We start from the raw sequence: 23885 nt of genomic DNA, 5'->3' as shown, positions 1-23885 counted from the left end.
TGAAACTATTGCCAACGAGTTCCGAAATGAATCAGCTTTTTGTTCAAGGAAGAAGACTCTGCTAACACTGAGGGAACTGAAAGGATCTCCCTATCACAACCAACTTTCATGAATACTGCAATTTTCTTAGAAGGCAAATCCTTCAGCAGGAAACCAGTGTGACTCCAAGGAGGCCAGGGGAGTTGGACCAGCTGATTTTTTGCCAGATAAGGATCTGGGTCACCAAAAAAATACATGGTGGCTAGAAACATAGTATTTGATTCTGCAATTTAGGTAAAACAAACAAATTCATTTCTTGTCTAGAAACACCAAAAGAATCATAGAGGAGATGGAAGGGACCTTAAAGATCAGCTTGTTCCAAACCTCTGCCATGGGCAGGGACACCTTTTACAAGAAGATAATGATCATCTCTTTAACCCCATAACCTTTTCCCCCCTTCTAATGATGAACCCTTGAAACGGACTCAAAGTAGGTGATTTTGGAGAACTTTAAACCAGACACTTTTCACTGTTTTCATCGCTGCAATGCTCGCCACGAGCACAACTTGTCACTGCTCCTTCCCACACCACAGCTGAGATGTCACCACCTCACCCTGCTCTTCACAGACAGGCAGACCAGCTCCATTTGGCACGAGATCCCTGACAAATGTCACTGAGGGCTGACAGCTTTTCCTTGAGGAATGGCTACAAGTGCCAGTTTGTTCCCAAGCGCTGCAAACCTCCGGCGCTGCTCCGTGTCAAATCGTCCCTTCCACTGACAAACCTCAGAACCAAAGAGGAGGAACCACCCAGCAGTGGTGGTTCATCCTTGCAAATGATGATAAAAGTCACAGAATCATAGGGCAAAAAGCTCCAGAAGCAGGGGATGTCCAGAGGTGCTGGGAAAAGAACCCCCTCACATCTCCCCGTGGCCAGTGCAGAGCCCCATCCGTGCAGTGATGCTGCTCCTTGTTGGACACTGACTGCACCTCCCAGAGGGGTAAGGAAGCCTCAGAGGATGAATTAAAGCTGCTTGGCTGGCCCTAACATTTTAAAACTTACTTTCTATTCCTCTTTTCGACCTGGCAGCTCCAAACCTGAGGGACCTTGCAAAAGTGAGCTGCCTGTGCAAGAGTGGTGTTTTAACCTGGACAAACTCATTAACCTGGGATTCTCTAACACACAGGGACCTATCCCTCACCCTTTCCACTCCACTCACCCTGACAAACAGAATTACACAAAAAAAAAAAAAAAAAGATGAGGAAGAAGCTCTGTATGAATGCAGAGCTCACAGGGACAGGCAGGACCCAAGGCGTGAGACTGTCACAGCCCAAAACACAGCACGTCCCCTCATCCCTGGCACTTCACATCCCAAATTCCCCTTGTCCAACAGCAGCATTGGGATGGGTTGGACAGGAGATGAATGAAGTGGCCATGCCAGATTAAAAATCACACCCAATCCAGGGAGGCAGGAAATGCTCAGGGGCTCTCCAGGGGTTTTCCAAGCCCTTCACACATTTCAGGATTAGGCCCAAGGTTGCACTTCACAATTTTCCAGTTTGTCTCTTTGGGTAACTCTTGTACCATGAAGATGTAAACAAACACAGAAGTCAAACCCAGAGGCCTGTGTTAGACTCACCATCTGTGCAGCCAGAAATACTGTCTAGCACCTGAGTAAACAGGCCAAACATAAATTCATGGGTATGGAGAGGAACTACTTGGTGTCAGACTATTGGCAGATAAAAGGCAAGCACGTTATTTTAGGCTTCAGATATTTGTGGGGGAAGAAGTGATGAAATAGGAGGAGGAGGAAGGAAGGATGAATAAATGCACCAAAAGGAATATGAACCTAAAAGATGTCCCCATGTGTGAACAGAACCATGAGAGCTCCTCTCAAGGCTCCTGCTGTCCTGTTTAACATTTTCCTTGTCCAGCATTGCTCTAAAGGACGGGTACAATGACACACAAAATACCAGAGGCCATTCCTGTGTCACTTGGGCAAAGCACCAGTCACCTGAAATTGCCACACAGACCCATCAGGTGAAACGTGCTCGCTGGAGGAGTTGGACAAGCTTGGATAAAGACCAGGTTACTCAACCCCATCATCCCAATCAACCTCACTGCTGCTGGAGGAGCAGAACCTGCTCTCTTATCTCCCCTCCAGCCCAGCTGACCTCCTGTGGCACCAACAGCTGATTGTCCTGACCTGCAGGAGTGTGACACTGTGGTACAGCTGACCTCAGCCAGCAGAGAACTGCCAGTCCCCTCAGCTGCACATGGAAAAGTTTGAAATCTGCTGCAAGCAGGCAGGGGCAGCAGCTGAGGAGGATAAAGCTGTGCTCTCCCACAGCCCTGCTTGCTGGCAGGCTGCAGACACAGCCATCTTCAGTGCAATCTGCTCCCAGGAAAAGCTTCTTCCATTCCTCCTGAAGCTCCAGGGAAGCAACAGGAGGTGTCTCCTTCACAAAACACGGCCAGTCCTTCTTCACTGGACTTCCAAAGGCAGAAGGACAATTCCAGTCCCGTGTTTGCAAACATGCAGACCACCTATCCATTGGCTAATCACAGAATCCCGCAGGGGTTTTGCAAGAAAGGACCTTAAAGCTCCTCCTCTTTTAACCCTGACACCTTCCATCATCCCTGGCTGCTCCAAGCCCCATCCAACCTGGCCTTGGACACCTCCAGGGATCCAGGGGCAGCCACAGGTTCTCTGGGAAACCTGTGTCAGGGCCTCAGCAGCCTCCCAGGGAGGAATTTCTTAATATCTAATCTGAATTTCTCCCCTTTTAGTTTGAAACCATTCTCCCTATCACTGTCTGCCTGTGTAAAAAGTCACTCCTTGTTTTCTCTAAGCCCCTTTAAGTATTGAAAGGCTTCACTGTGGTCTCCTCTAACAAACCTAATGGGGAAATACTGGAGCATTACTGCAAGAAATCCTTCCCACGGGGTCCATTTCTGTGGAGTTCATTAAGACCCTCCAGAAACCAAAGTCTGCAGGAGCCCTGAGCATCCTCCCCACCAGGACCATAGAATAATGTAAATTAACAGCAAATACATGCTAAAAATATGCAAAGGAAAGCTGCTCCCAAGAATTGCAAAGAGTATTTTAAAAAACACTCTTTGATTTTATGCAGGCTGTAATTACAGATGAAATTCTGGACAATTACCTAACACAGTTTTCACTCAGTCTTTATCCCAGGATCAGGCACTGCCACCTCACTCATGGAAAACACTGTTCTGGTGCTATTAAAATCTACAGGAGGACAATGTGGGGAGAAAGGGCAGCTCAGGATGAGTAAGAGGGGCATAACCTGCTCCCTGCCAGCATAAACACTGTGTTTATCACAGTACTGATAAACTGAAAGTACAGAAGAAATCAAACAGGACTCCAATAACCCAAATCAAACCCCTCACACGGAAATAACAATTCTACATGTCCTTCACCTGACCACAGACATGTTCAATCAGTTAAACCAGACAGCAGCCTGCCTGATTTGCCTTTTCTAACCCATTTCACAGGCAGTTTCCAGAGGTGCTGCTGCAGTTCTGGCTCTCAGCACTTGCAGGACAACCCCCTATTTCAAAGGTTTACAGCTCTCCTGCAGTGGGGACACTCAAGCTTTCTTCTTTAAGGTTGTGTTATTCTTCACTGTAACATCCCCTTAAAAGCTGGAAAATAAAACTGCGTTCCCTATCGACTTTGCCCTTCTCCAGACAGCAAACATTGTATTTTTGTGAAGTTTTAGTGCACATGTCTCTCTCCTATTTATTTCCTCCTTTTGAGCACCCACCTGGATCATCATCATCACTTACAAAAGCAGCTGCACAAATCTGCAGGAGCTTAAGGGAGGGGATGTGGCATCACTCCACGGAGGGCAACACAAACCTTCACTCACTTTAGCCAAGCATCCCAAAGGGAACAGAGGGATAACACACAGGGAAAGCTGCACCCATGGCACCACACTGCACAGCTCACACAAGGAAACAAAAAATACAATGCAGAGGTCAGGCTTGTACAGGACCTGCACCTGGGCAGGTACCTGAAGACTGGAGATCTGCTCTCCTGGGCACTGCACAGCAGCTCAGTAACAACTAGGGCAGGAAAAGGGACAATGGTTTATCTCCATTTCACAGGGACTGACTGCAGCACAGTGCCTTGATGTCCACAGGCATCTCCTGGAGGACTTCAGCCCATCCCTTCCCTAAACAAACTGCTGGGCACAGGGGATGTCTGCCCAGCTCACACGAGTTGTGCTGAGCGCCACGAGGAGTCTCACAGGACACACAGCAAGTGCCTCACTCAAATCCCTGCCATGATTCTGCAGACTTTTCCAACGTGTGTTTGACAGCACAGCCATGCAAAACAACATTCCCTCCCACTTCCTTCTCCCTCCCTCACCTCTGCCCTCCCAGGATGCCCAATTTCACAGGGAGCCCCAACAGCACTGAGAGGTTATGACACGACAGCTTGGCAGGATGCATCTGGCACAAACAAGGATTTGAACCCGAGCTGCTGTGGCCCAATCCAAGCCCAATTTCCCTTTTAGCTCAAATAAGATGCACAATTCCCAAGGGCAGGGCCCAAACCCCCGTGAGGATCACAGTACAATTGAGGGCTCTGTAAAAATGACAGTGGTAAAAAGTGTGGAAGGTTGTATCTCCTGCCTCCTGTGTGGGAGTAAAAGTCTCTGTAAGGATCTGATAAGAGACCTTGAAAAATTAACCTTGCAGAGAGCTCCTCATCACAGGGAGGATCCTGACTGCTATTTTTACTTGGCAGCTAAAGCACTTCTTCAAAATCAGGGTGATATTTCCTGCCAATTTTTGAAATCAGGACAAAGTTCCATCTTAACTTCGGTACCTCCTTAAACATTAAGCGATTTATAACGCGCTAAAACTGCAACAGATTGTGCCAAAGCTCCAAATTCTAAATTAATACCAACTTCCCACCCACTGCCTTCCCTGGGCAAAATCTTGGAAGGACAGGAGCAGCAGATGAACATTTCAAAGCTGAGCCCCAGCCTTCCCTGAGCTATCTGTGGGTCTCCAGGGCAAACAGGCACTTCCCTTGCTGAGCAGTCAGGAATGCAGATGGCCTGTGCTTGCTGGGGCAAAACCCTGTCACCCTGAAAGGGATACTGGTATCTCAGGGAACAGGAGTCAAACATGATGTACTGGAAGGACTCAGAATAAATCTGAGAATGTAATATGCTAAAAAAAAAAGTTACAATTTGCAGGCAGGTTAAAGAAGGTAACAGTTTAAAGAAATGAGCTTGCTAAACACAGGCATTAGATCTATTTTTAAGTGTGAACTACAGGCAAGTCACTCTAAGAGGTTTTGAAACATGAGCAGCGTAATGTTAACCACTGACAACAGTCAAGTAATGAAAAAACATGTTTTACTTGAAAAAAATGACATCTTCTTTCAACTACACACTCCAAAAATAATCCAAACTGATCCAAATTCAAAGCCTCACATATTTGTCTGCTGCCATCCCTGCATTTCAGAAAACCCATACTCCTGATGCCTGGTGAGCCCAGAGAACTCCTGCCTTTTTTTTTTTTTTTTTTTTTTGGCTGCATTTACAACACATGGAAATATTCAAATGAAGCAAGGAGATTCCTGGGCAATCTCTGCTTTCCATCAACCACAGGCAGCTCCCAAGCCTCACCAAGGAGGACACCTCCCCAGGCACAAGTGCAGTCATTACCTCCCCACTGCCTCTGGAATGCAGCTCCCTATCTCCTGCTCTGCTCTGGCTCTTATTCCTCCTTTTGTATCCTATTCTGTGAGATTCTGCTCTCTGTCATTACCACGGAGAGCAGCTGATGAAAACCCTTTATTTCCAAATTGCAAACGTGCTCCAAAAATGGCTGTAAGCCTTCCCTGTGTCTGAAGCCTCCATTTTTGAAATCCAGAAACATTGTGTTTTAAGATCTGGATTCTGTGAGATCTGCAGTGTGAGTCAAATTCTGTCACAACGCCTGAGTTAGAAAAAGCTCCTAATGAAAGGAAATGGATTCCCCATCCCTGGAAGTGTCCAAGGCCAGGCTGGACAGGGTTTGGAGTAACCTGGGATAGTGGAAGATGCCCCTGGCCCTGGCAAGGGGTGGAACAGGATGAGCTTCAAGGTCCTTCCAACCCAAAGCAGTTTGGGATCCTGTGAAATAATTACAAATATACCTACCTAAAGAAGGATCCTACATGTAACATGTAACAGCCAGTCCCAAAACCAGTGAGATGCTTTATGTACAAATACTGCCAGGTTATTTGCTGTGATAACTGGTTGCTAATGTAGGAAGCCATTTGGGTATAGAAATATTAATATTAATCAGAGATTAATTAGTTATCTGGGAATACTAAAGCAATTTCTTACCAATCCTAGAAAGACACGAGTTATGCCTCCAAGGACGGGTAAGAAGACAAGATCTTTGATGACTAAGAATTGTGTAATTTCACCAAGAGTATCTGGAGAACACAAAGACTTTGATACAGAAAATGCAAGTGCTGAGACTCATCTCGAAGAGTTTCCCTCTGATAAACTGTGACAAAACTGAAAGCAGAAACTGAGACAGCAACAGAGAAATGAAAAACCCAGACAGTCCGAACAGAGACTGCAGAAAAATCACAGATTCCCCACTTGTGGCAGAAATGTCACATCAGGTCAGTAGAGACTGACCCCTCCAGACCCTTGGGGCTCACACAGGCAGACCCTGGTGGCCCTGAGCCCTGCAATGACAGACATGCTCTCCTGAGTGGGAGACACCTGGCACAGGCACCTCTCAGTCCCCAGGGGACAATTAATGCCCTGCATGGATGGATGACCCACAGCACAAGCCAGGAGCTGGAATTGTGCATGGTGTGTGTGTGTTTGGGACACCCCCAGGGATGGGGCAGCCCCAGGACAGCCTCTGCCAGGGTCTCTTCACCCTATGAGCAAAGAAATCCTCCTAACATCCAACCCCTGGCAGTGGGAAGCCATTCCCTGTGTCCTGTCCCTCCTTGCCTTGTCCCCAGCCCCTCTCCAGCTCTCCTGGAGTTCCTTTGGGCACTGGAAGGGGCTCTGAGCTCTCCCCAAGAGCTTTCTCCTTTCCAGGAGAACATTCCCAGCTCTCCCAGCCTGTTCATTAACAATTACTTGCTATAATATCATTTAGTGAAGAGTATTTATCCCTGCTAGCACGCGAACAAGTTATTGCAGAGACTCAGCGACTTCCAGTGGACACCAGAGTCACCTGAGCAGGTAAAACACTCCTGACCTTTGCCACAGGGCTCACTGCTGCCTTCAGCCACAGAATGGGAGCAGCTCTAATGTCCTACAGAAAGTGCCTGCAGCAGAGCAGAGGGAGCTGTGAGCAGTCCCCAAGGGGAGGAGAGGCAGGGCAGAGGATGTGGATGCCTCTCCCATCCTCCCCGGCCTGATGAGGACAGAGCATTCAGCCAGGCAGGGCAAAAACCTCCAGGAAATACAAATAATGGGAGGCATCATTCAGCCTTCATCAGCCCTGAGACAGCATAAAAGACTTGGCCCATTCTCCTTTCCAGTTTTTGGTGATAAAATTACTTGGCTCTGAACCCTCCAAAACGCCCTTTTTTAGTGTCACACAGGACACTGTCCTGTTTTCCTTTGCTCTGCTTCCCATTCATTTCCACAAATCACCTTTTCTTCTTCTCTTAAATTACCTTAAAACAAACAATGGAAATACACAAAGGAACCTGTATTCTCTTTTTGAATAATTAGATGCTATCTTGAAATACATGGCCAAAGTCTGACATCCAATAAATCCAAGACAAAGCCTCAATTAGCCCAGATAATGCCCATAAAGCCAGCAGTGCTTTACAAAGATGTGGAAATGTCAGCACCTTCATTTTACAGGAGAAAAAGAAGCGCTGAGAGCAGACCTGGTCAGATCATATCACATCCAAGAATCCTGATCCCTTTATTCCCAGACTAATTAGCATCTCTTTTAACAGTTTTCCTTTACATACTAACAATCATCTCTGCTGTAACCTACATCAACAGGCAGGAAGTATTACCCTCAATCCCCTGGAAAAAGCTGTCATTTTTCTATAAAAATCACATATAAAAGCTGAATGTAGATTCACTCTGCTTATTTCCAAGTTTAGTAAAAAGCTGCTCTTCTAATTAAATCACAGAGTCATTAAGGTTGGCAAAGTCCTCCAAGATCATCCATGCCCAAACTTTGACTGAACATCATCTTGTCAGCCAGACCACTGCACTAAGTGCTATGTCCAACCATTAAAATATACCTCTAAAGATGTAAAGAAATAGAAAAAAAGAGACTTGAAAAGATTTTTAAAAATTAAGAGAACATTTTCTTGGGGAGGGGAAAAAAAAAAATCAAGGTTTGGACAACAACCAAAAAAAAACATTTCAATTATTATCCTTGGCACTCAAAAATGAAAAAAAAAAAAAAAAAGTCTAAGATTTTAAAAGTCTATGTCTACTTTCAGCAGACAGAGTTAACTGAGCACAAGGAGCTGCTCCACAGAAAAAAACAAACTTGGGAAGAAAAGAAAGTGGTTAGTCAGGAGGGATTACAATGGCCCATAGTAAACAGTCTGGTTCATCAAACAAACACAGCAAATTCCCCATCCTGCAAGATGCTGGGGAATTCTCCCAGAGGAAGTGCAGCCTCTCTGCTTTCCCCCAGTGGGGCTGGGGCTGAGAAGCTCCCAGCAGGGAATGCTGAACCTCTGGAGGCACCCAAGGTGAGCAGAGCCCGTGGATTCCAGCCCAGAGCACACCCAGCAAAGTGCAAATGCACACTCCATTCACTGGTGGGCTTGGAGAGGCTTTGAAAAAATAACTTGAAAAAAAAAAAATAAACCCTCCTTCATGGAACTCTCAGAGCTCACAGCTCCTGTTTCCCAATAACAAACTGTCTGTGCCTTCTGTTGTGGGTTGCAAAAAGAAAAAAAGCTCAGAGCTGCAGGGATTGCATCCTGCCAGGAGCCCCAGCCTGGCACACTGGGTTACACAGGAGAAGCCTCTGAGAGCCTTGGACCTGTGTCTGGGGGTTGAGGAATGTGCCATTAAAATCAGCTGCTCCTAAAGTGGCAGAAGGGTGGAGGCTGACAATAATAAACTCATTTGAAAGCAGTGTCTTCTCCCCAGCTCTACCAGATACCAAATTAGAAACAGTTCTGGCAGCATTTCGTCTGCTGCCTGTGAGGCAAAAGGGAAGAGACTCGCTAAAATTCAGCTGGCAGGTTTTTGCATTTATCCCAGGTTCAACCACGGGCAAGTCTGTGGAGTGAGGAACATCCCTGCACTGGCCTCAGCTGACAAGAAACAAAAGGCCCAAGCAAGCACGGTGCTGCAGGCTCTTCATTCACAAAAACACCTCCATTAGACTGAGAAGACCCTCAGACAAACCATCACAAGCAGCTGCTGTTGGCAACCACCAGAGAATCAGTGCTGACCTTTTCTGGATGAGAATTCTCACCACAGTGAGCAAGATGGGCAAATCTGCATCAAATCACTGGAGTCACAGAATCATCATGGAATGCCCTGAGCTGGAAGGGATCAGCCAGTCCAGCTCCTGGTTCTGCACAGGACAACCCCAACAATCCCACCCTGTGCCTGAGAGCATTGGCCAAACAACTCTTGAAAACTCTGCAGGTTGGAGCTCCCCCAGTTCCAACCAGCTGCCATTGTGGAGATACTGCAACTCAATCACACAGCGTTTTAGCAAGAATTTCCTACTCACTCCCACACTACATGCCCTACTTTAGGCTCTTAAACCAGCGTGGCTACACAGAACTGAACTTTTCCAGAGCAAACACAGCTTCACACAGCGATGCTTTCCCTCTGCATAATGCTGATTATCAAACCAGGCCAGGCAGGCACAGCAGATCCTGACAGATGCCTCGGGGAGAGAAATTAACCCAAAATTCAGACAAGCAAACCTCTGTCGTATTATGCAGCCTCAGGATACAGACTCATGACTTCACTAAATAGACTTTTCCTACAGACTATCTCCTACAAGCCATCGCCCCGTGTTAATCAGGCCTCTGCAGAGCATCTCTGCTCAGCACCAAAATTAATGTGACAAACTGGGAGCTTATCACAGCAGCCATCACATGATGCAGTTTGATAGGAAAAGCTCAGAGCCAGCATGACCTTTTCCAGCATTTTTATAGATTCTTGCATATATTTACTAGCAAACACCAGGGCAAAGGGATAATGAGAGCTACTGGTAACACCATGGCCAACCAAGTCTGATCCTGTATCAAAAATTACATGTGAAGATCAACAGGACTGATGCCTTGAGCATGAACACTTAGTTGGTGGCAGAATGGAAAAAAACTTAGGAATAGGAGGGAAACGTGGAAGAGACAATTCAGAGCGCAAGGAGGTGATACAAGGAAAAATTCATCAAAAACAGGGTGAGGAGCAGCCTGGAGAGGTTAACAGAAGACATCTCACTTTGTGAGAGCAGAAAGGCAATTCAGCCAACTCCTTCCAAGATGAAAGCACAGGTGAGCCAAGGGAGGCACAGCAGCTCCTGGGATGGAAATCCAAGGGGAGTGCATTCCTTAGCTGCCCAGTGCTGCAGGGAAGGGGAGTCAACGAGCTGAGTGCTCCACACACCAGCTAATAGCAGTGGACCCTCCCTATTCTAATGCTGGATTATGCAAAAGACCATCCAGAACTGCCAAGTCAGGGCTTTGCATTATCACTGCACAGCCCAGCAGAGTCACTGAGACAAGGCATTAGCCCGGGCAGCAGCTCTCATTAACCCTTCTCTCATTAACTCTCCTCCCTGCTCAGTCCCCACCACGCTGACACATCAGCCTCCTGCTGTCCCAGTGCTCCTGGGAAATGACAGAATTCCAGCCCCAGTGCCTCTGGCACAGCCAGATCTCCCGGGAGATGAGGTTTGTGCCCGCAGAGAAGTCACTGCTCTGAGCTGAGGTCAGCCTGGAGATCCCTCCCGAGGTGACACCAGCTCCCAGGACACTTTTGTGCTCCACAGGAGGAACCTTTAACAGGTCACACTGGACATGAAGCAAAGGGAATTCCCATGAACTCGTTCCCACAATCCCAGGAACTGAGGAAACACTACAGGACCCCACTCCAAAGAGAAGAACTTTTGTAAACTCACAGCACTTGCAGAGACTATCAAACCCAGGGCACACTTCCAGCCCTGCCTGACCCAACCACCCCTCTCTGAAGAAAACAAGATGCTCTAATAGCTGTTTTCCAAGTTGACTGCAGAAAAAGGAACTGCTGTGACCTCAAGTGAGACCCCAAATCAAACATTTCCAGCCTGAAAAAGTTTGCTGCACTCTTGAAATGTTTACCACAATAAATCTGGAAGGTTACTGGAAGGCCATGCAAGAAAGTCTGACTTCAGGAAGGGTGATTGTGACAATACAGCTCTTCAAAGTGGGCTGTAAACTTGTAAGTAAATAGACATCCCTGAGGAATAGCCACACTCAGCTTGCACAATAATATTTAAAATACTTCAGAAGAGTAGATGAGTTGCTGTGGTCCTGCTCTCCAGAGTGACAAGGACAGGAAAATAACAACCTGAAGTGCAGGAGCTTGCAAAGAGCTCTCCATGCAGAGAACCACACATACACGGAATTTAATGTCCAACCCAGGTTGTTTGGGGATAAAACAACAAATATCTGGTCAAGAAAGATATTGTAGGTCTTGTCCTACAAAGATTCTGCAGGAAAACAGATTCCCAGCCACATCAACTGCTCTGCAACACAGAAATCCCCAAAATCAGTGGGTTTTGCACGGAATTTTGTCCTTGGTGTTATCAGAGCCTCTGACAACAACCTGTGAGCGCTGCAGTTTCCTCCTAGATGGTGAAATGACCATGGGCAGCACCCGGAGCCCTCCCTGGCCCAGGCGTGACTTACAGAGGTGTGATGAGAGACGCTGCCTCCGATGTTGAGGTTCTTGAGGAGCTGTGGGGAGCCTCCATACTGCCCCGAGATCTGCTTCCTCACCTCGGCTGCCACGGTCCTGCAACGACACGGGGACAGGGTTACCTGGGACAGGGACACCTGGGACAGGGACACCTGGGACAGGGACGTGGGCACGGAGCACACACACCTCCCTGTGCTGCTGGAACCAAACCAGGCTCTGCTCACTGCACTGAGGGTGTCACAGCGCTGGGAACAGATCCTGCTGAATGAATGCCCAGGAATCACAGAGCTCTCACAAGGCTGCTGATGTACATTTTTAACAGCAATTAATTTGGTTTTTTTTTTTTTCTCTTTTGTGAGCTGCTCTTCGGTGCACATCTGTGGCAATAAAATGCACGTGACCCTGAGCACAAATTAACTTGTTCCCAGCAGGCTCCTCCACGAGGAAAGCTCTTCTCCAGAGTTCTCCTCTCACCCTTCTGCAGTTCCTGGTCACACAGCTGCTCCTGTACTCTGCATTTTCATCCCTCTGCCTATTTTTGGGATTTGCAATCACAGTCAGACAAAGGAGCAGGAAACAAATGACTGGGTCAGAACAAAAAGGTGTTTCCCTTCCCATGCAGGAAAGGTAAAGGTGACAAGCAGAGGAAACACTGGCACAGAGCCTCGTGTCTCTGCCAGAGAGAAATTCCACCACTGGGTGATTTTCTCACTAGGAATGGAAAGCACAGAGCATGCCTGGAAGGGAAAAGCTGTGACCCTCCGCGGATTTCCATTTTGGCTAAAGAGCCACTTTGTCTCTGCTAAGGCTGAAAACGCACCAGGTGGGTAAAGCTACCTGGAGGGGGAAGGAAGAGCACAACAGAGAGGGAAATGCTGATGGCCAGGGGCTGTCTGAACACAGAGCCCCAGGCCCAGCCCCACCACAGCCATCCCCAGCTCTCCATCCTGGATCCAGCAGGGATCCCTGTTGTCCTCTCAGCAGGGACAGCCAAGCCTCTGAGATGGGTGGAAACACTTTTGTTCCAAAAGCAAACCAAAACCCAGAGTCCTTCCACAAAACAAAGCTGTGTAGCTGAAGAGCTGCTGAGCAGCCCTGGCCTAGGGGACCTGACCAACACAAATGTTCCTCTCCAGGAGTCAACACCCAATTTATCAGGGACAAACCCACCCCAAGTGTCATTCACCACAGCACTGCTGGCAGCTCTGGCTCCCAGAGCAAATTCCCAGCTCCAAGGAGACACTAACCAGCCCATAAGGCAGATGAAGAGGCTACAAGGACGGGGTGATTTTTTTTTTCTGCTGTATCAGTAATCTTTGAGCATCCTCATGGCTGAGAGACTCCTGATCTCACCAGGGGACTGTGCACAGGCAGCTAAAATCCTGCCAAGGAGGTGGTTAAACCTGTCCTGAGCTAAACCTGGACATCAGGGTGGGCTCCTGGCTTTGGGATTGCTGGTGGGCAGGAATAGAGAAGGGGACTCTAAGAGTGAACTGGCTGGGAAAATTGAGGCCATCACAGAGAGCAGACGTTTCCTCAGGTCAGAGGATGGACATAAGATTAGCTAGAGGAAGCATTAATTTGTCTTTTTTAAAAAGTAGACTGCAGGAGGGGGAAAAAAATGAAGTTTTATGTATTCTGGCTGCAGGAAATCATTTCCTCCGTGTTTGCCTTTATCCACAGGAGCTGATGTTTTCACTTCTGCAGGGTGGCTCCTGTCCTGCTGGGGACAGGGAACATCCAGGAAAAGCCATCTCCCTGCTCCCACCACGTGTGCACACAGACACATGTGAGAGCAAACCACACGTGCTGCTGCCTTTTGCAGGGAAATTTGCAGAGAAATTTTGTAGGAACGGATTAAAATGGCTGCTTGGCATGGAAAACACATCATGGAGCTGTGGCTGAGGATGGAAAAGCTTGTCCCCAGGATGCAGACAGGCTGTGTCCTAAACCAGGCTCTCACTCAGTGTGTTTTATGTCACTCCTGATGAGCCACAGAGTCAGTCCTGGTGGGAAAAATCAGAGGCCAGCACAACACAGGAAAGACTAAAAACCCTGCCCCATTTCCAAGAGGCATTGTTTCCAGATGGAAAGCACAGGCAGAGGAGGGAACCTGTCCTCAGCTGTGGAAGCACAGCTGTGCCTGGCTCCTCCTGAACCTCAGGAACCTGAGGCATCTCCATGGTCCAACAGGGGAAGGAAGGAATGTGGTGCCACAAAAGGGTGGCACTGACCAGCTGCCCCACTAATAACCTCACTGGATTTTGAAAATTCCCCCAAAGCACAACCACAGCGAGTCAGAACTGAACCTCCAATGGGTTTCACCAAGAAACCAGCACCACTCTCAAGTCTGAAGCACTCCTGCCTCTCCAGCTTTTATGAGCACCCACGAAACTCTTCCCATGTGAAGGAAATGGATTCTGTCTAAGCCTCAGAATTCCTGAGTGGAGCCTGTAGGAGTTACTGCTACTCATTCCAAGCCTGCAGGCCAAGCCACAGCTCAGGGTGACTCCTTCCTGTATCACTGCATTCACAGAGGGTTTGGACACCACTTCCCCATCAGAAAGCATCGTGCCTCTGACACTTCGAAACCATCTCCTAATGTATCCTGATCTCCAGATGTATTTATGGGTAATCTATACCCCTCTGATCAGGTCCAAGAGCCCTCTCTCACTCTTTTCTACCTGCCGGGTGTCCCCTTCCAGCCTTTGGGCTCCCTTGATCACCCAATGGCTTCTCAAGAGTTGTTCCCGTTAGGAATCTTCATCCTGATCACTCACTCCAGAGAAGGAGCAGACCCTCTGGAGAACCAAATGATTATTTCCACATCGAGAGAATACCTCAGTTAACTTCTTTTAGGGCTGCCTCCTCACTGCTCCCTCCCTGAGGTTCTCAGTTGCCACAAAACAAGTAACACCTGGTCCAGTGGAAGGTGTCCCTGACCACAGCGTGAGCTTTAAGGTCCCTTCCAACCCAAACCACTCCATCACTATGAACACACTTCCCTCCTCCTCCTCCATTCCCAAAGGCTGTTTGTCCATGACAAAGTGTCCATGACCAGCAGTTCATGTTACACTATAACCCTGAGTGCTATTTCTCACCTAAAGCAGTGCTGGTGTTACATCAAACCTCTTCAAGAAAAGGGAAATAAATATTCTCCAAATATTAAAATAATAATAATAATTTGGTAGAGCTGAAGAGCCACTAAAGCTTTGATAATTAAAAGGACAAATAAAAAACTGCCTCTTTAATAACTTATCTAATATTCAACACGTAACTTGGGAACCTCAGACAAATATTCCAGTTAATTACAGCCCAAAGCCTCATGAATGTCTATGTTTAAAGTACATCTTCCCCAGTCACTTCCTTTCTGACCTTCCTCACTGGTTAATTATTGTGTGTGCATGTGGTTCACACAGAAAAAGAAAAGAAAAAAAAAAAAAAAAAAAAACCACACAAAGAAGAGGGAAAAAAATTCCCCTTGGAACTGGCTCCCAAAGCAAAATAAAACTGGTCATTCTCAAAGTACTCCGAGCTGCAAATAACAAAATGAAACCATTTGTTTGCACTCCCAGGGTTCTTTACTACACACAAAAGTCATTTCTGTTTCTGTGTGCCCTGCCTGGTCAAACCCAAAAATTGGTCCTTTTTTCTTTTTTTTTTTTTTTACACATTTTTTTTAGCTTAAGCAGCAAACTGGAAATATCAGTTCTTCTGATATTATATTAAAACTTCTGATATGATATAAAAAAGACCCCCCAAGATGTGCCTGGTGATGCTCAGCAAGGTCAGGAACTCTCCCGTTTCCCAGCAAAGATGGGGTCAGGGACAGTCTGGGGTGATGTGAGGAGGTTTCCCTTTTCCACTGGGACAGGAGAAGGCAAATTGGTTCTCTCCCCATCGTGCTAATGCCAGAACTGCTGCTCCTCACCCTGGGTGTCACAGGCAGGGACTGCACGCCCAGAAAGGCAGCTGCAGCCCCAGCAGAGCTGCTTCTTCTGCCTCAGAGAGGGAAAACTGCATCGACACATCATTTACTCCTTCCAGTGAAAGCATCACCCTCTGCTCAGCCAGCACGGGCTGGAGGCATCCACCCATCCTCCTGCCTCACTGTGCTGGGATGTGAACCCCCCAAGGCCAGTGGCACTGGCTGTTGTCACCTCTGCAGAGACAGGAGCTGGCCTCTGTCCCCAGAGCCCCATCCAGGTGTGAGTCACCATCCAGGGAAGCTCTGCTGATGAGGGAACCTCCTCCAGGGATGCAGGGAGAGCTCTGGCCTGGAGCCACCCTGCACCCAGCCTTCCTCCTAAACTCTTGTTTCCTTCTGAGTGCACTGCTTCCCCTCGGAGTGAAATGGGTTGGATTTGCAGCTGAGGAAATGCCCAGCCTGATCCTGACCGCTGCAGGCTGCGTGTGGGTTCTTAAATTAATACAGATGAGCAACAACATGTTCCCTTTTTTTCCTCACCATTGATTAAAAGAGAAAACATCACACAACGCTGCCCGTGGTGCTCCTCTGATCATATTTGATTGTTGAGGCTGGAACATCCCCCCTGGGCTGCAGAGGAGGGAATGAGCTCCCAGGACACCTGAGTGTGGAAACCACCACAGGACTGGATCCTGCACCACACCAAAGTCACACCTCAAGACAAAAACACCCAACCAAAGAAGGAAGCCTTGGCCAGAGGAGCAGCTCTGTAGCAGAGCCCTGGAGATGAAGTTTTGTCCCTGCCTTCTCCCTTGTTTTTAAGCAGCCAGGGATTTTCTTGGGCTTCCCAAGTGCTGCTGACTCCCACACGAGCCATCCAGAGGCTGAACGGGGACAGGCAGTGGGAATTCTGGAGGGAACAGCAAAGGGATGCTCTGAAATTCCTGCTAAAAAAATCCTTTCAGTTATCTGTGACAGTGTTTTGACAATGCAAATGGCATCTGGATGTGGGAAGAGAATAAACTGTGATGAATATTCTGCTGTGACCACGTTTCTGGCCCGATTTGGTGCTCCTGCAAGCCAGTGACAGCACTGCTCTTGGTTTCAGTGGGTGCAGGTTTCACACCATCCCTCTTTACCCTGGGTCTGGGCAAAGGAGGCTGTCAGCTCCCCTGACACATCATTCAGGGAGTGTAAAAGGGCTCTAAATGAACATAAATGCAAATTTAGCCTTCCCAAGACCCCCTTTACAGCACCCCATCAATGTAAAGGGAGCTGCAGCAGAAATAAGATGCTCTGAATGTAGTGAACACAAGTGGTTTCCCCTCAATTCAAATCCATAAAGACACGCTGTGATTACTCCAGGAATCCCATATAGTATCAGAGCCCTGGGTGATGGGGAATTTTCAAGTCACTGAATGTCTGAGAGCAGGATCAGCCCCAGACAGCAGCACCTCACGGGGCTCCTGCTCACATGGCAGCACCTGGGAAGGGGCTGGAGCCACAAAACAAAACCTGTTTTCTCTGGACTCCACTGAAGGCTGGGCACAGGAAAACTGAAAATTCTCACCCAAAGAATACAGAGCAGTTGTAAAAATCCCACTGTGGGGTTTGTGTGAGGCTGACATGCACTGCCAAACAGAGGGCAGGGATGCTGCTCCAAGTCACAGGGATCCTCCCCCACTGCGGCAGCAGGAAAGGAAGATCAAAACTCTTTCCAAGCAAAGACACATCCATGTGCTGGTGTGACCCAAGGAGCAGCTCTGAGTTCCCCAGATAACCCAGCCTAAGGATGGTCCAAGGGCACTGACAAGGCACTGAGTCAGGGGCTCACATGAAAGCCTCCACGAGTTTATCCCTGTAATGCTTTTGTTGTGTAAGGTTTAAAGGGGGAGCTTTTCTTTTTCTCTTTTTGAACCCTAACAAGCCTCTTCCTCTGTCCCAGGAAACACTGGACTGCTGGGACACCCAGGGACTCAAAACTGACCCTTTTGGTGGGGGGGTTGCACATCCTTTTTCTTTGCCAAGCAGCCCCATATCCAGAAAATGTACTGGGATAACACAACTGGGGATGTGCACTGCACACAGGTGGCACTGAAGCTCCTCTGCTCTCACACTGAGATGGAATCAACAGCCTCAGTGCTGCTACAGAAGCATCATCTCTGCTTCTGTATGCTCCAAAAGGATGTGATCCACTACAGCTTAATAAAAAAAAATTCCTAATAATATATTTCCAATAAAAATTAGCAATTTCAGACAAGATCTCAGGGATTATTAAGCCACTACACTAAATTTAACTCCAGGAGTTTCTTCTTCTCAGGAGTAGAGAAAAATTAATAAGTACCTGTGATGGCCAGATTCTAATTTAAACCCATCCCACAAAAACACAGCAGGACGTAATCACAAAGGCACCTTGTAACATAGTCTTAAAAAGGAATTGCTGGGGCAATTCCTGATAGCCTCTGCCCAATATTTAAAGATCTGGATGCAATGACCAGGCAGGGCACGGCACTGACATTCTGCCCTTGAGGGGCACCACGGTGGCTGAAGAAAAGCACAGCAGGTCAATCTGAGCTGGGGGACACATCCCTGGGCTTTCCAAGACACAGCTCAGCCCATCCTACCTTTGTTTTTCTACCTCTACTGTAACAACCACTTTAGAAACTTTCAGCTGGTCTAAAGGAATTTGTGTTGGTGGATCTGAACGACATCCACTGAAGCACACAGGCAAAGCGAGAGCAGCGTGGCTATTTCCTGTGAATAAGACAAATGCTACGTCTACCTCGGTGAGTCAGCCAAACCGGAGGGCAGAGTGTGAAAATGTGAGGGATCTATTCTTCTTGAATACAATGGAACCGGGGAGGGCTTCCACAGCTCTGGGACTTCCTTGCACTGCCTGCTCCAATCTCTCACCCCCTGAAACAGCAACATTCCCAACAGCAGTTCTGTGCCAGCAGGAGAAGGGCAACAGCCCAGCCTTGGCCATCCCCAGGTGCAAAAACACAAGGTTTTGCCTTCACGTGCACTGGAAGTGCAGGCCACAAAACAGGAATCTGAGATTTCTCAGAATATGACAATCTGACATGAGAGAGCCCACAGGAAACGTCACAATCTCACAAGTGCAAAAGGAAGTTGGAGATGCAAGAGCCCTGACCTCACTGCAAAGCACCTGGGTCCTTCGACAGGTACAAGTGAACCCAACTTGTTTAAGGACCACATCTGCCCACAAACACCCTGGGAAACAGCCAGAGTGGGTCAGGTCAGCCCAAAAGGTGCACAGAGGTGGCACAGCTGAGCTGTAACCCAGGGAACCAGGCAGGAACGCTGAGCACCACAGTGGTCACCCCAGGGCCATCTTATTTAACTTCCTGCCAGGCCTGCACAGCTCTGACTTCCAGTGCCTGTCTCTCATGTGACTGATTTCTATGACAACAATCAAGAAGCAGGAAAAACAGTCTGGCAGCAAATCCATCTCTCCTCATTCCTTGACCTCTCACATTAACCCCTGGCTGGTGCACATCGAAATGTGTGGAGAACCTGAAGAGAAGAGCAACGTTTCCACCTGTTTCCAGACCATGAGTGGGGTGGGACTGATGTCACTCCTCTACCTCCTACCCAGCCTTTTCCTTCGACCTCCTCTTCCTTTGTCCATGACCCTTCTCCATCACAGCTTCTCTAACTGCAACTATTTGTACCTACAGCTTCTCACTCAGTGGCATGAAAATGAGGCTCCTTCTGCTACTGTCACAGCCTCTTGAGCAGCTCTGGCAGAAGCGATGGTTCTCACTTTCACTCCGCTGCTGGTTACAGGTACGAGAGGTCACCAAAGGCTACCCGCTCAAACCTGCCAACTGAGAAACTGCTCCCACCTGGAGCCACATGCCTAACGCGGAATGTAAATTACCGCCGCTGGCAGGTAAATCTCTATAAATGGTCCTCTTTATAAAAATAACCGAACTTTGAGAAGCCCAAGGATGCTCAGCACCGCGAGGCTCCGGCAGCTCCGCGGTGGCACGGCGAAGCCGCGCTGCTCTCACACACACACACACACAAAAGGCAGGGAAGCGCTGCCAGGGAGCCGAGCTCTCCATTTTCCAGCCACAGGGAGGTCGGCGCTCCCTTCCCAGGTGCGGGGCCGGGGCAGGGCCGGCTCCGGCAGGAAAGCGCCGAGCCGCCCATTGTGCGGCCAGAGGGGCTGCACAAAGCGCCCGGCCGGCCTTTGTTCGCGGGAGCGGAATTCCACGGCTCTTTTCCTCCTCTCTCTCTGTCCCTCCCCCGCTCCGCCGAAGGAGCTCCCCCGGGCGAGCGGCCCCGCGCTCGCCGCCCGCTCCCGGTCCTTTGCGGCGGGCGGGGGCGGCCTCAGCCCCGCGGCCGCGCCGGGGCGGACCCTGCCCGGCGCCCCCGGAGGCCGGCAGGGCGCGGACGCCCGCGGGCCTGGCCGGGCCCGCCGCTCCCCGGCAGCGGCGGAGCCCCCGCGGCCGGGCCGCCCGCCCCCACACGCGGTGCCGCCGCCGGCGCGGCCGCCCCCGGTACCTGCTGATCTTCTGGGCGAAGGCGCGGCGCTCGGCCATGGCCGCGCTGCGGGCTCCGCGCTGCCGGCCCCGGCCAGCGCTCGGCCGCCGTAATGCTCCGCCGAGCCGCGCAGGCAGCGGCGCAGCTCCCACCCCCGCCGCTCGCCGCCTCCTCCCCTTCCCGCCAGGGGGCCGCTCCTCGCAGATATACGGCGGGGCGGGCGGGTGCCGGGGAGTGACCGCGGGCGGCCCGCTCCTGCCCCGAGCCTGTCCCCGCTTCTGTCCCATCCCTGCTTCTGTCCCATCCCTGCTCCTGTCCCTGTCCCATCCCTGCTCCTGTCCCCGACCCTGTCCCCGCTCCTGTCCCATCCCTGCTCCTGTCCGCGTCCCTGTCCCATCCCTGCTCCTGTCCCCGACCCTGTCCCCGCTTCTGTCCCATCCCTGCTCCTGTCCCATCCCTGCTCCTGTCCCCGCTTCTGTCCCATCCCTGCTCCTGTCCCCGACCCTGTCCCCGCTCCTGTCCCATCCCTGCTCCTGTCCCCGACCCTGTCCCCGCTTCTGTCCCGTCCCTGCTCCTGTCCCCGACCCTGTCCCTGCTCCTGTCCCATCCCTGCTCCTGTCCCCGACCCTGTCCCCGCTTCTGTCCCATCCCTGCTCCTGTCCCCGACCCTGTCCCCGCTTATGTCCCATCCTTGCTCCTGTCCCCGTCCCTGCTCCCGTCCCTGTTCCATCCCTGCTCCTGTCCCATCCTTGCTCCTGTCCCCGTCCCTGCTTCTATCCCATCCTTGCTCCTGTCCCCGTCCCCGCTTATGTCCCATTCCTGTCCCCGTCCCTGCTCCTGTCCCCGTCCCTGCTCCTGTCCCATCCCTGCTCCTGTCCCTGCTCCTGTTCCCGTCCCTGCCCCTGTCCTGTCCCTGCTTCTATCCTGTCCCTGCCCCTATCCCCATCCTCTGTCGTCGTCCCTGTCCCCATCCCCAGGTCGTGACCCCCGGCCGGCCCCAGGCTCCCACCCTGTCCCCGTCGCCGTGCGGTGCCGCGTTATTCCCGTGTGAGAGCAGAGCGCTTGGATCCACTGACGGGGATCCGCCGGTGGTTTGGGGAAAAGGCTCCTCAGCATCGTCCCCTGGCCTCGGTCCCGGGCAGCCCTTGGGAGCTGAACCAGAATCCCAGGATCGCTGAGGCTGGAAAAGCCCTCCAGGAGCACTGAGTCCAAGCTGTGCCCCATCCCCACCTTGTCACCTGCCCAGAGCACTGAGTGCCACCTCCAGCCCTTCCTTGGACACCTCCAGGGGTGGGGGACTCCAAACCTCCCCGGGTAGTCCCTCCCAATGTCTAATCACCCTCTCCATGAAGAAATTCTTCCTGATGTCCAACCTAAACCCCCTCCCGGTGCAGCTTAAGACCTTGCTGGGTGTCATGGGTCTGCAGGGCATGGTCAGGTCCCTTGGCCAAACAAAACTGGGCTCTCAGGCAATCCTGCCCCCTTATTATCCCATCTTTTCCTTCCAAAAGGCTAAAAATTGTCCCTAACGATGATTCAGAAAATGGCTTGAAGATTCCAACCATGCCATCACTACCAGTGTCTCCCATCACGATGTGGTTTGGGATTATTCTAATGGGGAGAGGAGGTAGAAGGTGGGGAGTCCTTAAAAAAAATTACTGTTTTGTGAGGAAAAGACTGAGCCCGTGACACGATCTAGCAGATAACTCCAAGTCCCTGTTACCAGACATATGCTGTGCATTAATCCAAACCAGGGAACTATTAATAGTCACCCAGGAAGTGTCCAGAAGCAGGAGTGTTAATTCCCCCCACTCCATCTGTTTGTGTGGTGTGAACGTTTCCCACACACTGAGGACACCAATCCCTCCCCTCGCAGGAGCTGCTGATTTCCAGCTGTGTTCAAGTCCTCTGCTTTGCTGTTTGTGTGTGTTTACACAGGCAGTGCCCCAAAATCTGCAAATACCTCCGCGTGTGAGTGATCCCAGGGGATTTAGTGCAGCCACCAAGTGAATCCCGTGTGGGTGAGGCTGTGCCCCACCACACAAAGGTGCTGTCATGGCTCACACACAGATGGAGATCCTGGGAAGCAAAGATCCATTGTAGGCACTGAGAAAGGGATGTTCTTCTCCAAGGGGGAGGGGAGCAAATATCCCACAAACGGCTGCCAAGACAAAAGACTTTTGCTCTGGAGCTGCTGCCTGTGTGTGGAATTGCACACCAGAGAAGGCCTTCCTGCAGTGTGGATGGGATAAGAGATTTGTCTCCTTATATCCACGGAAACTGTGGCTGCCCCATCTCTGGAAGTGTTCAAAGCCAAGCTGGACAGAGCTTGGAGCACCTTGGGACAGTGGAAGTGTCCTTGCCCATGGCAGGGGCTGGAATGGATGAGCTTTCAGGTCTCTTCCAACCCAAACCAGTCTGGAATTCCATGACCAAATTCTCACACCTGAGTGTGTGTGCTCACAGGAAAAGCATCAGAGACCACCAGCAATGTTTCCTTTTCCTCCTTTTTTCTTCCCAAAATGGCACCAGTTTGGAATGCAGGAGGGCAAAATATCCCTGCCTAACCCAAACTCTGAGACCAAAACTGGGAATCCAGCACTTCTGTCCTGGGCTGTAGTATAGGATGTACTCTATCACCATCTTCATGACCTGATGAATCCAATTGTTGGAGCAGTGTTTTCCCAAACCCTCTCCCTCTGGAGTGCCTTCAGTTACTGGCCCATCAATGCCTTGTCATGACTCACAGATAACTCCCTCCGGAATTATCTCTCTTTAATGGGCCATCAAGGACCTCCTGGATGACTCATCATCCCAGTGTGAGATGCTCTGCCCACGGGGAGGAGCCAAGCATTCTCACCTGGATATAAACTGGGATTTGAGACAGTAGAGGTGGCGTTCACCCACTGGATTCCCAGAGGACTGGAGCTACCAGACCTTTGGATCACTGCTTCAGGAAGACCACCTCGCCTGGACTGCTTCCATCACCCTGCTTGAGTTCTATTCTGACTGTCTCAGTGGTCTTTTGTATTATTGCATTTATTTTATTTTATCTTTTTTCCCCTTTTCTTCTCATTAAATTGTATTTCTGACTTGGAGCCTCTCACTTGTTTTACTTTCAAGCCACAACAACTTCTGAAAGGGAAATTCTTCCTGCTGCCAGAGGGTGCAAAGAGCAGCCCAGCCCCAGCACCTCCGACACAGAGCACAGAGGATCCAAGGTCCACTGGAGACCTTTGGGGCTTTAGGTTTCATTTTCTCCTCCTGTCAGTTATTACCACAGAGAGGACCTTGGCTGGGTTTTGGGCGCTACTTGCTGAGTTTTGATGTCACCTGTGATTTTCCTTGACTTTTTCTGTTTTCAAATACATATATATATATACACATACATATATATATATAATGTTCTCACATCAGGAGAGCATTGCTTTGCAAAGAAACAGGTTTTCTCCATATAGTGGGTTAAATATGAGCAAAATCCCCCAAATAATTATCAACACCCAGGGAATTTCAAAAAAATACAGATTCCTCATTACTTTTCAGATAGTGACCAGC

The 23885-nt window shown here is 49.7% G+C and overlaps 1 protein-coding gene across 9 annotated transcripts in view; it reads right to left on the bottom strand.

Moving 5' to 3' along the window:
- Positions 1–20433, bottom strand: part of DOCK7 (dedicator of cytokinesis 7) — a 93044-nt gene extending 72611 nt beyond the window's left edge. For all 9 annotated transcript variants that reach the window (XM_066325374.1, XM_066325372.1, XM_066325373.1 and 6 more), the window contains exons 1-2: positions 20352–20433; positions 11881–11986 (exon numbers count right to left, since the gene is read on the bottom strand). In XM_066325374.1, the coding sequence (XP_066181471.1) occupies positions 11881–11986; positions 20352–20389 (144 nt within the window). In that variant the 5' untranslated portion in view covers positions 20390–20433. The remainder of the gene's footprint in view (positions 1–11880; positions 11987–20351) is intronic.
- Positions 20434–23885: the final 3452 nt, after the last annotated feature.

Source organism: Sylvia atricapilla, chromosome 9 (genome assembly GCF_009819655.1).
Source record: "Sylvia atricapilla isolate bSylAtr1 chromosome 9, bSylAtr1.pri, whole genome shotgun sequence".
NCBI lineage: Eukaryota > Metazoa > Chordata > Aves > Passeriformes > Sylviidae > Sylvia > Sylvia atricapilla.
This window is presented reverse-complemented; position numbering and strand designations above follow the sequence as displayed.